This window comes from Momordica charantia, assembly GCF_013281855.1.
Source record: "Momordica charantia cultivar OHB3-1 chromosome 9 unlocalized genomic scaffold, Mcharantia_2.0 BLBB01000009.1, whole genome shotgun sequence".
In the NCBI taxonomy this organism is placed as follows: domain Eukaryota; kingdom Viridiplantae; phylum Streptophyta; class Magnoliopsida; order Cucurbitales; family Cucurbitaceae; genus Momordica; species Momordica charantia.
This window is the reverse complement of record NW_028275167.1, coordinates 29,821,134-29,833,338: the sequence shown is the minus strand read 5'-3', so window position 1 is coordinate 29,833,338 and position 12,205 is coordinate 29,821,134. Positions and strand designations below refer to the sequence as shown.

Genomic DNA, 12,205 nt, shown 5'->3' with positions numbered 1-12,205 from the left:
AGCTTATGGATTTTTAAGTAGAATACAACATATTTTCTCACGGTAAAAACTCAACAGCTCATAGACTAGCTAAAGGATGTTATCTCTCGGATTGTTATGTCGTATTCTCTAACCCTTTCACAACTTTTGTCTTTAATTGGAGGAGGGAAGTTAAAAACTTGTGTATGAACTAAATTTTGTTTCAAAGTACTTAAATCGTAAATAAATACTTTTAACTATTTGAACTATATTCAATTAACCTTATTCATGATCTAATTGAATATAGTTCAATTGATGAGGACATAAACAATAGTTTTTATAGATTGTAAGTTTAAAATTTCACTCCTTTTTAAGTTGTAATTTATCGATACAACCGTTTTGTGCATCATAGTTTGACATTTGACATCATGGACAACTTTTTTATTTTCTAATCATTAGAGCAGTGAGTGATATGATCTAAATATGTCAAGAATATCATAGTTCAACAATAATTGACATATATCTCAAATCAAAGGTTTTGAATTCGATCACAACTCCTGTTACGAGAAAAATATGACCTAAATATTGAATTAAACTAATCATAATAACTTATTAAATAACTTGCCTGACAATTAGCAACAGTTTGGACCACACCTTGCGTCTTCATATATATTCGTCACCCCTCTTTATTTAACTATTTATGAGAAAGCAACAATCCTAATATCAAAATTTAAAAACAGTTTGAGAAAATAATTAATTTTTTTGACCAACTTACACTGCGCATGCTTTTTTTCACTGCCAAATAGGCATAGTTTATAGTAAAAATATTTACTACTATAAGAAATTCAAATTTGTATGTCCCACACATTTCTTTTTTAGTACAGTAAATTAGAGTTAGAAAGTTTTGAACTTCTAATCTCAAGAGAATAAATAAATGTCAATTACTGTTAACCTATTTATGTTGAATAATATATCTCACACCTATCGTAGTAGGAAAAGACTTCAAATTTCATGCATCCCATTTCAATTATAGTTTTCTTTTTATTTTATGTTATTTTTCAATTACACGTGGAGGAAAGATTTGTACCCGTTGATATTTAAGAAATTAAATAATAAATAATATATTGACCATTTTTTTTAAATGGCTGAAGTATACTTATGTCACCTTTTACTTTTATAATATAAATTAACAGTTTTTTATAATACAAAGTTTGGTCTCATGTCATCTTCTTGAAAGAGTATAAAATTTCCAATTATTGATCTAAGAATATTCTTTTCGCAATATGTATAATTAATCTTAAAAGCTAAAAAAAAAAGGATCTCTTAATTGCGCTCGGGCTCGTGTCTCGAGCGAGCCCTATGTTCCTACTCTTACTAAAATATTCATCTCTCCTATCAAAATAATAATTTAAAAAGATATAAAAAACGAAATCTTAGATAATAGGGATGCCAACTAGACCGACAAACTAAAAGGTAAGGGTGGTGGTAGATCACAAGCTCGATCAACCCTTGAGTACAAAATCAAATCTCAAAACATAGATAAAAAAAAATTAAACATTCTAGATTTAATTTAGTATTATTATTTTTTTAAGGTAAAGATTCAAACTTCCAACTTTTAGACACACCAGACACGTGCTTCTTAATTTACACAGTACGAGTTGTAGATATAAAAGGTAAAGGAAAATAATATACTTATCTTGGAAAAGGGAAAATTTGATGGTCGTGGTGCATGAATTTGGCAATGTTTGATTATTTATGTTCTTACTTTCCAAAGAGAGATTCTTTCGTTAAGAACCACGAGCCTGTAATGGAAGCAAAAAGTCAAATGTTTCAGTTTAGAGGGAAACGGAAATCCAATCACATCTCTCCTCTGAACGAAGTTCTGAAGAATAAAGGAATATAAAACTTCCATCGGATCTTCATCTCCTTTCCCAGACTCTCAATTCCTCTTTCACAGAATTTCTCTCTTTGGATTATGCATTTCATTTTCAGTTCACAGTCACTCAGTAGAATCCAACACAACCCTTTCAACTCGCGCCTCTGTTTTCTTCAACAATCGAACTGAACTTCCGATTCACCGTTTTTCGTTGATTTCCCCTGTTTTTGGGCCTTGTATTATAGTCTTCTCTGGCTTGATTTTTGTTTGGGTTATGCGATGGCTTTGATGACGAACGTGATTCACTCTCCAATCTGTACCCATCGGTTGTCTTCCCTTCGCGTCCCCCCGAAAAGAACTTTTCCCGCCAATTTTGTCGCCCCCAAATCTCGATCACTTGCTTCTAAAGCTTTGAACTCGGCGGTTTCGCCGTCGGCAGAATTATCTGGCAGGGCTATCGGGTTCTTAAGCTGTCGACAACCGCTAAAGTCGCGAGGTGTTGTTCATCGACCGGTGGTGAGGGCCGCTGCAGCTGATGCTGACGGAACACGCGACGGGTTCGATACCTATGATCTTTATCTTTTTCTTAGTCATATTTTAGTTCATAGTTTCTGGCTGTAAACTTCGATGCATTCAACTGATTATGTCAATTTTTGAATTTAAATTTTTCTTTCATCAGTATGCACTCAAATAAGTTCTGGAATTTTTTTTATTCTCGATCAGGCGAGTTGTTTTCTTTTCCTTCTTGGAGATTGTAGACTAGGTGTAGGCATTTTTGGTTGTTACAAGAATTTTCTTTTATGGGTATTGATTCTTTGTAGTTCTAAACTGAATTTGGCCGTTTTGATCATGAATTTGGACTTTCCTTGGATACTTGACTGGAGGGCTGGGTTTGGCTTTTTGGGAGTTCAGATTGAGAAGTTCCTATAGCTAATTTTTTTGGTGCTCGGTTGTCTAGAATTGGATAATTTCCTAATCAATTTTTGGATAAATTTAGAACATAGTTAATTTCAGAGAGCTAGTTACAAGGAAAGTGCAGAATGTTTCTCCCTACAATTTATTTAACAAATCACTTGTCACTCAATCCTTCTTCTCTTTTTCCCCATTTGTTATTTAAAATTTTAAGTTGATGCAATTATCTTCAAAGTCAGGTTGACTAGCCCTTCGAAGAGCTTTGCTGCAAGATTTCCAGCACTCGTTACTGGTTTCTACTTCTTTATGTGGTATGCAGTTCCTTTCCCTTTCTGCCTTCAGAACCCAACTGATTCATGTCATTTCGTTGGTGTTTTATCTTGTTTATAAACCGCTGATTCTTAATCTCTCTTTACTTGGGACAATACTTTCTTAGATGGCCAAGTTAAGAGACATAAGAAAGAAGAACCATCTTCTTGTTTTATCAGTCTTTTTCAATGAAGTATATTTAATTTCGATTCAAAGATGTCAATTATTTATCTTTCACGGCAGGTACTTTTTAAATGTTATTTTCAACATACTCAACAAAAGGGTCTACAATTATTTCCCATATCCATAGTAAGTTACTTCTTTCATTACTTTGTGTTTTATCTCTCTGGCATTTGCTTCTGAGGACTGTGTTTTGTTTGCTTGACTGCATCAATTTTTCTTCTTCATGAGCTCTCATGAAGACTTGCGCCTCTTTATGAGTTTTTCGTGTCCCTATTCTGCAGTTTTGTCTCTGTCATACATCTTCTTGTTGGTGTTGGATATTGTCTCATTTCTTGGGCTGTTGGTCTGCCAAAACGTGCTGTAAGTTCCTAAATTCGGTGTTTCAGTTCTCTACTATGTAGGTAGAGAATTAGAAATTATAATGTAGTTTTCTCTAATAAAGTTCTCCTTCTTGCTAGCCAATGGATAAGGAGCTCTTGCTATTATTAACTCCAGTTTCGCTATGTCATGCTCTTGGACATGTGATGTCAAATGTATCATTTGCAGCTGTTGCTGTGTCCTTCACTCACACCATTAAAGGTACAGAACCCTTCACTTACAATTCCTTAGAAACTGCTATTAATGCTTGGAACATTCTCAGTTATTTTGCTTAAAACAGACGATATGGAGATGACAATTATCATAGATTTCTTTATAGAATTTCATTGCTGCAGAACTATACCATTGAAAAAGAGTTGTACCTCAATATCTTAGTTAATGATATGTATTATTCCACGCTTTTTCGTTTTCGCACTGGAATACAGGCAACAGAAGAAAATCTTTCTGTGACTAGTAGATTAGGATTTTCACTGAAGTTTGAAAACCAACAAGTTCCTAATATTCCTTTCACACTTTTTTCCTAGCTCTGGAGCCATTCTTTAACGCTGCTGCTTCCCAATTTGTTTTGGGGCACCAAATTCCCATCAGCTTGTGGCTTTCTCTGGCACCTGTTGTTTTAGGTAACTCAATAACATCTTGCCTTCATCTACACTTGATTTGGTTTGTACTTAACTTCTCTCGGTAAGTTTTTTTTCTTTCTAAATTCAATAATATTTGCATTAGGTGTGTCAATGGCATCGCTAACGGAACTTTCCTTCAATTGGACTGGCTTTATTAGTGCAATGATTTCAAACATTGCCTTTACCTATAGAAGCATCTACTCCAAGAAGGCAATGGTAACAACTGAAAATCTTTACTTGCGGTTTTACTGTTTTCTTCTTTCATTTGTTTGAAGTAACTTTTTCTTTAACAGACTGGAATGGACAGTACAAACGTGTATGCATACACCTCGATAATCGCTCTTTTGTTTTGCATCCCTCCTGCAGTAATGGTAAGTGAAGTTGTCCATAAAGCCGTTTGCTTCATTAGTTGCTTTCATAAATAACATTGCACCCTTGAGCTGGCTTTCAGATTGAGGGACCACAGTTGCTGCAGCACGGCTTTAAGGATGCCATTGCCAAAGTGGGCCTACAAAAATTCCTGTCTGATCTTTTCTGGATTGGCATGTTTTATCATCTCTACAATCAGGTAGTCTGTCTATCAACATGATTTCTTTAAGGTTGTCTTTGGAGTTTGGACAAAGACAACCACCCCCGGTTGTTGTGTCCATTCTTCCAACTGGTTTTATCATGAATTACTTTACTCGGCTGGTAATGACGGGAACCAATTCGTAATTTGTTCTGCTAAGGTTTAATATAAACCTCATTTGTGATTCTCAGAAGATCATTCTCTACCAAATGCTGTCATCTGAGGCATTTGATTATAATGATGGATGTTTGGATGAACACATGATGTTTGTTATTTTATTTGACTTGATCCTACTTGTTCCTCAAATTGTTTCCGTTGATTTTTAACCTCTTCACTAACATCTGAGCTTACTCTGCAGCTTGCTGCTAATACTCTGGAACGTGTTGCACCTCTAACTCATGCTGTAGGAAATGTATTGAAGCGAGTTTTTGTGATCGGGTTCTCTATTGTGGTTTTCGGTATGTTTTCTGTTAATAATCTGCGTAAATAACTGTTACTAGAATGCATTAGTTACATATAAATGTAATAGTTATTACATTCGCTACTAGTCTTTAGAAAGATATGATTTTCAACAAGAAGTTTCTTTGTTTCTTACCTTTCCAACTACAGATGGATGATTCAAACTTTTGCAGGCAATACGATTTCAACACAAACCGGAATCGGTACTGCTATAGCGATTGCCGGTGTCGCCATCTACTCCTTGATTAAAGCAAACTTGGAGGAACAAAAACGGGTTAGATTTATGCTCTTTCCAGTAATCTCCAACTGCTTTAAAAACTCATATTTTTCAGCTATTTGAATGGCATCACACATGAAATGATAGGGAAAGAAGAAGATTAACCAAACTCTTCTTCTAGCTTTCATTCTCCATTTTCTAGTACTACTATACACAAAGCTTATAATTTTTTCCATGATTTTAGAGGGCTGCAAAAATTCCAGCATCATAGAAGTTTGATGCGATCGACCGTGGATAAATCTATACAGTTGAAGCTTGGGGGATTGACCTAAGTTTCAGAAGTTGACACAATTGCTTGATCACTAACCTTAAGAGTCTTCTGTACATCTAGAGAATAAAAGACTTTTAGAGGATAGAAAAAGAGAGGAGCTATGAACTTTTTTTAGTAGGAACAAGTGGGATGAGAAATTCGAACTCGTGACCTCTGAGTCATAAACGAGTTTCAATTACGGCTAAGCTAAACTTATGTTAGCAAATAACTATGAACTTAAACCACTTGAAAAAATTTATCCAAGTTTCATTGACGTTAAATGACATTTGTTTTAGCCCTACTTAGAAGAGCATCTCCAAGTGTAATTTGCTGGATGATGCTCTTACAACTTAACATATGACTTCAGGAATAATACATCTTGCAATTCTTATGTCCTGAAACTCAAGCAAAATCTCAGCACATGCTTAAATGCCCAAGCACCAAATTCAGTCGTCTTATTAGCATGAATTCAACTAACTCGTCTAATGATCTCGATATGGATCAAGATCCGTTCATTCGACAAGAATTTGTTCCTTGAATGAAACTAGATCTTGTGTAATCGGGACGATACATTACATAAAGAAAAACAATCTCTATTTACGGATCACATTGTCAAACCGAATCCAATCCCGTGTCAGGAAAATCCCATCTTGTTTTGCTCTTGTACTGGATCAAATTTGCAGAATTCAAACCGACAAATATATAAAAGTTTGGGATTGAGTTCAATTTGGGATGTGCAGTAATGAAAAAGTATGTTGCCATTTCACTGGTCATTCACTTGGTTGTTTTATCTTTGACAAGCATACAGATAATTTTCACTGTTTTACAGCATGGTGTGGAATCTAATAATTGAGTGGACCCCAATTAATAAAGCAAAAAAAAAAAAAACCCCCTTTTTCTGGGAAAATTTCCTCTTCAAATAAATAACGTGTTAAGGTTTTTATAAAAAAAATTAAATGTTCAAATATTTAGAAATCAGAATAAAAAAAGATTGAATAATAAATTTGGTCTCTGTAATTTTCAATATTGTATTTTTTTTTCACTGTTGGTAGGTTTGTAAACTTTTAAAATTATGTCTATTTAATATTTAGTCCTTGAACTTTAGAAATATTTTAAAATTTGTATTTCGTATATGTTTGATGTTATGCAATCAAATGATTTAAACTACTTGAAATAAATACCCTACATAACCGGGAGCAGACGCAGTTTCGAAAGCTAATGAGTTTATTAATTTTGTTTTGAAATACATGAACTTTTATATTTTGAAAACTTTGAAATACATGAATTAGGATAGCTACAGCTTTAAAACTATTTGAAACTAAGTATATTGATCAAATAAATATTAACTGTGAACGTTTGAATAAAAATTTTAATTTAACTTAAAGTAAATATAAAAATTTGTGGATATAAAATAAAATTTAAAGATATACTTTATATTCTGGGGCCCGAAAAAGGCATGCAGCGAAGGGTCATGCATGGGACCATAGAAAATCACTTTAAAGGCGACGGCTTTTGTATCTATCACAAAACAATGGTTAAAAAGAGAGTTAAAACAAATAAATAAAACAAAATTAAAAATAAATAAAACAAGGTAAATTTGGAAAAAAAAAAAAAGAGAGAGAAATCTTATTTTGTTCGGCTTTAAAAAATAAAACTTATTTTAGTCTACTGTTAAAATGAACCATTTTGATCCACTCATTTTTATTTTTGTAATATTTATTGAAATATAACCATAAATTTATATTAAATCATTTATATAGTGGGTAAATTTTGTGTTAAAATTTTATAAATAGAAATTAAATTAGTTTAAATGAATAGGAGTTGAAAATGAAATTATTCTAACTAAAATGAACATTTTAAAAATATATTAATTAAAATGAATCAAATAAAAAATACAATGACTAAAATAGTATTTAAACGAAGATATGAAAGTTTTGTGTGGTCCAATCTTTAAACTTTTCAATGCATTAAAGTTGCCAAACATCATTGAAAACAAAACGCTTTAAACTTTGATCAAAGTGACCCAAAAAGCAGCCATGGGAATTTAAAGAATGTTTCCCCTTTGCCTCTCAACAAATTTGTTTATTAAAACTGAAACTGTTCTTCCTTTATGTATGAATTTATTCTCTCATACTTGTTAATAATTGTAAGTCGACAAGAAAGCTACGTCTTAATCCAAATACGGCCTGTTTTGGAATCCAAAAGCTGCCCTTTCGTTACCCTTTTGTTGGAAGGATCCAATTCCAAATCATAAGTTGATAGTGAACTTTAGGAAAAAATAAATAAAAAGCTTTAGATGGTAACATTATATATGTTCTTTTCAATGCTTCTCTCACATGCTTTCTCTCTCATTAACAATGTTTTGGTTCAGAATTAAACTTTTTTCTAGTTAAATTATTTTGTCCACATTTTTGTAACATTTAGTTATCATCCGACTTATTTTAGAATATTACCTAGTCAAATATATCAGAAAAAGATATTTTGTTGATATGAGTATAGTTCAATTTGTCAAAGTATTACTTAATTATTTTAAAGTTAGAGATTAAAAAATAGTTCACATTTTGATATATTGAAAAAGGTTTTTTTTGGGCGTTATTGTTAAAACAACCTAGAAATGGTTGAACAAGCTTCATAAGTTGATATTTTTATTTTAATACTTTTCGTTAATGTATTTTCATTGCAATAATAATTTAGTCTATAAGTAAAAATTTTAGTCATTAAATTTTAGTATATGTAATAATCTAATTTCTATAGTGAAAACTTCATCAAAGTTAAATGTCGGTTTTTGTTATACAATGATTTAGTATTTGTATTAAATCTTAACAACAATTTTTCGAGTATGGATTAAATCGTTACAAATTTTAAACTAAAATAAATAAATAAATATATATATTAAAGTTAAAAAACTCAACTGTTACCAATTTAGTAGTATAAGACAATAATTAAGTTATTACAAATTAATCACGAGATAAATTGTTACCTCAAGGATAACATGTAAAAATATTTTTAACATGAATTTTATTTATTTATTTATTATCATTTCTTAAGTACAATTAGTGGACGTGGAGAATTGACTAAACTAAGTGGACTTGGTCAACGGTTATGAGTAAGGAGATAACTAATACTGTACAGTATACACTATGATAGATAAACACCGTTTTTCTAAACGCAAAACAATTACTCATTTTATGATACGTGTGCAGATAAAAAAACTAAACTTATTTTTTAACAATTGTTTGATACGTAAATAATTTAAAAGAAATAAGTTTTAAATTTTATTTGTTGGTATACCAAAACTTTTTTTTTTAAATTTTATTTTGTCTTTTTATCATGTAGCTACCTGTGGTTGCACTGCCCAATATGTTGCTGAGGCAATCTGAATGACTCAGATTTTCTCATCATTTTCAAGTAAAAATTATTAATGATTATAATTGAAAAGAGATTTTAATTGCCAATCACAGAAACTACATGGATGATTAAAATTATTAATCTTATTTTAAGTACAAAGAAAACCTTAACCTTTTCCGCATTTAACTTTCAAATTTTGAATAAACATTTTTAAAAAATCAATCCAAACCAGGAGAGGCAAAGACATTAGTAATTTTCTTTACCATTGTTTCACCCTCAATTTGTAATACATATTTAAAAATAAATAAACAAATCATTAAAGTTTTAGAAACTTTTGATGCAAAATTCCAATAGAGTTAGAGAGGTGACATGCAACTTGCAAGTGATTTACTCTCATGTGGACTAAGTCAACGATTTTAATCTTGCATCAGTGTGGTGCTTGGTGCTTGGTCTCATACACTCCAAAACTTAAGTTAATTTAATCTTAATTGATGTCGAGCCAAATTTAGTAAAATGTGTAGAAATCGAGTATCTTTAAAAAAGTAGTATTTTAACTTGAGAAGTGACTCTATAGTGGTAGTGTCCATATTTGGTATTCAACAGATTTTTATCAATTGTCGGTAGATCAGAATTGATGTTCTGCTGGCTATACATGTTTAGTTACTCCTTCCTTGTGTGTCATCGGTGTCACATGTCTATGTTTGGTTTTACACCCAATAGAAACTATTTAAAAATGGGTTAAAAGAACTTAATTTGAAAAAGAAAAATGGTTATAGATTAGGCATGAACAATGCTTTATTTTCCCATTAATTTTAGAAGTAAAAAAATGGAATTGATAGAAAAACAGAAAAGTACAAGGACATCTCAATGAAGAAAGAGGGAGAGCGTAGGACCAAAGGCAGGCAATGGCAGCACCAAACCAACCCAACCCAACTTTAACCATCCAGTCGGGTTAAAGGAGAGTGGGGTTAGGTTACGATAACCCACGTGGGTTTAAGACCGTTTGAGAGAATTTCACACAAACGGTCAAATACATGACAAAACAAAAAGCTTTCAGCTCTGCTCCTATATAATAATAATCTCCCTCCCCTACGCATTCCCTTTAATTTTCTCACCTTCTAACATAAATTGAAACCCCTAAATTTCCTTCGTTTCGCCTAGCTCTCACTTTCTTGTCCCCCCCTCTTGAAATCTGAGCTCTCTCCCTCTCCCTCTCCCTCTACGGTACTTTTAAGTGGATCGTGTCTTCTCAATCTATCAGCTGGAATATTGCGTCCAATAATCATGGCTGCTTTCGTGTTCTTAGTGTTTTTCCTTGCCCTAACTGCCCGATCTTGTAAGCCCTCTCTACAGTTCTTTCAAGTGTTGTTAATGGATGACCCTTTTTTCCCTCATGGGTCTTGATTAGTTCTTGAAATTAGTGGGTTTTGGTAATTAATTTAAGTGTTGTTTTCGTTTTCAGATGCGAACTATTGCCTGTGTAAAGATGGGGTGAACCAACAAGCCCTCCAAAAGGCACTGGACTATGCGTGTGGAGCTGGAGCAGATTGCTCCCCAATCCTCTCCAATGGAGCCTGTTTCCAGCCCAACACCGTCAAAGATCACTGCAATTATGCCGTCAACAGTTATTTCCAGAGAAAAGGCCAGACCCAAGGCAGCTGCGACTTCTCCGGCGCCGCCACCCCCAGCGTTACCCTCACCGCCTGTAAACCCTAAGCCCTCTTCCCAACATTGTAATTTCTTAACCTCTGTTTTCACTGATTTCATCTTCTTTCTTGTGACTTTTTTCTTTTACAGCCGTGGTTTCTGGTTGCGTCTATCCTTCAAGCCCCAGGTACTTAATTTAAGTTTGATTCGTTTTCTTATCTACCAGAAATTTCTGATTTCAATGGTTGCCGGTCGTGTTTGGGTGATGGGACTCTGTTTACTCTCCCCTGTTGCTTTCAGATTCGGTTAGATTTAGCTTAATTTTTCTCCATCGTAACCCCAACTTTTTAGAACTTCAATCTCGCGATTTTTTACTAAAACCAGAGATTTGTCGGTGCTGGTTCTGCGGTTCAATGCTGCCGTCTGGATTTTTTTTTTTTTTTTGATAGTAGCGATTATTATTAGATCTAATTAGAAAGATAATCGTATGAACTGAACTAAACCACTCCGTCTGGTGGGGTGAGCTGTCCATGATGTTGAGTTTTCTCGTCACCTCCTCTGTCGTCTTCTCCAGATCTCCCGATTCCTTTTCTCCATCTGTTGTCGACATGTCGTTTTCTTGTTGAATAATGCTCGATATTTTAGGCTTGACTGCTTTTTTTATTGTTGATTTCAGCAATGCGGGGACGTCGCCGACGAACTCCGGCGGAGGCACGCCGACGATGAATCCGGGGACGAACACGCCGTCGACGACGAATCCTGGAATGACGCCGACGGTATTCGGGAACGGGATCAGCCCGAGCGGGAGCGGCGCCGGTTTCAACGACGGCAGCGGCGGCGTGGGTCTCAACGAGAATAGGAACTTGCTTTTGGCAGTGGCTCTGGCTCTCTGGTTTTCCGTATGGTTGCTGTAGGGATGGTGGATCTCGATGAAGGGATGAGATTTTGCCACGTATGTAGGGGAGGGTTACTTTTGACAATTGGTTGTGTAAGGAAGAATCTAGAGGGCAAAACTCCACTAGGGTAGTTTTTTTTTTTTTTTTTGTTATTTCTGATGTATTTTATTTAAAAAAAAAAGGAAGAATGGGGGACGTTGATGATTCCTTTTCTGAGTGGAGGGATGGCCTGGAATCTGAATGATTTTTGGGTGTACATTTGTTAAGAGTTATTTATTTGTGTTGGTGTAAGTGCAACTCTCCACTCACTTTTATGAATCTTACTTCTCTCTCCCTCTAAATTTAGAATAATATTTAGGTAAGTAAACCAGGATTAAAAAACAACTCACAATTAAGAGATCGCAAGATAGAGAACATATATTTTCTCAAAAAAAAAAAAAGGTTGATTATAAAATTTATTGGACATGATGTTGATGCTCGCCTGTCATAATTATATTTTGTTTTTGTTCATTTAGATTTTTTTT

The 12,205-nt window shown here is 33.7% G+C and overlaps 2 protein-coding genes across 3 annotated transcripts; both read left to right on the top strand.

The window, feature by feature from the left end:
• The first annotated feature begins 1,726 nt into the window (after positions 1 to 1,726).
• On the top strand, positions 1,727 to 6,076 carry LOC111017518 (triose phosphate/phosphate translocator, chloroplastic). 2 transcript variants are annotated; one of them, XM_022293295.2, is made up of 12 exons: positions 1,732 to 2,391; positions 2,986 to 3,057; positions 3,299 to 3,364; positions 3,520 to 3,598; positions 3,697 to 3,817; positions 4,141 to 4,236; positions 4,340 to 4,452; positions 4,530 to 4,607; positions 4,688 to 4,804; positions 5,163 to 5,262; positions 5,437 to 5,537; positions 5,725 to 6,076. In XM_022293295.2, the coding sequence occupies exons 1-12, from the start codon at positions 2,114 to 2,116 to the stop codon at positions 5,749 to 5,751; spliced, it is 1,248 nt and encodes a 415-aa protein (XP_022148987.1). In that variant the 5' UTR covers positions 1,732 to 2,113; the 3' UTR covers positions 5,752 to 6,076. The 2 variants fall into 2 exon arrangements, with proteins under 2 accessions (XP_022148988.1, XP_022148987.1); XM_022293296.2 differs by lacking the exon at positions 5,725 to 6,076 and having other exon boundaries at positions 1,727 to 2,391; positions 5,414 to 5,537.
• Positions 6,077 to 10,225: 4,149 nt separating this feature from the next.
• Positions 10,226 to 11,999, top strand: LOC111017574 (PLASMODESMATA CALLOSE-BINDING PROTEIN 1). The gene is made up of 4 exons (XM_088116868.1): positions 10,226 to 10,474; positions 10,601 to 10,843; positions 10,936 to 10,972; positions 11,462 to 11,999. The coding sequence occupies exons 1-4, from the start codon at positions 10,423 to 10,425 to the stop codon at positions 11,697 to 11,699; spliced, it is 570 nt and encodes a 189-aa protein (XP_087972994.1). The 5' UTR covers positions 10,226 to 10,422; the 3' UTR covers positions 11,700 to 11,999.
• Positions 12,000 to 12,205: the final 206 nt, after the last annotated feature.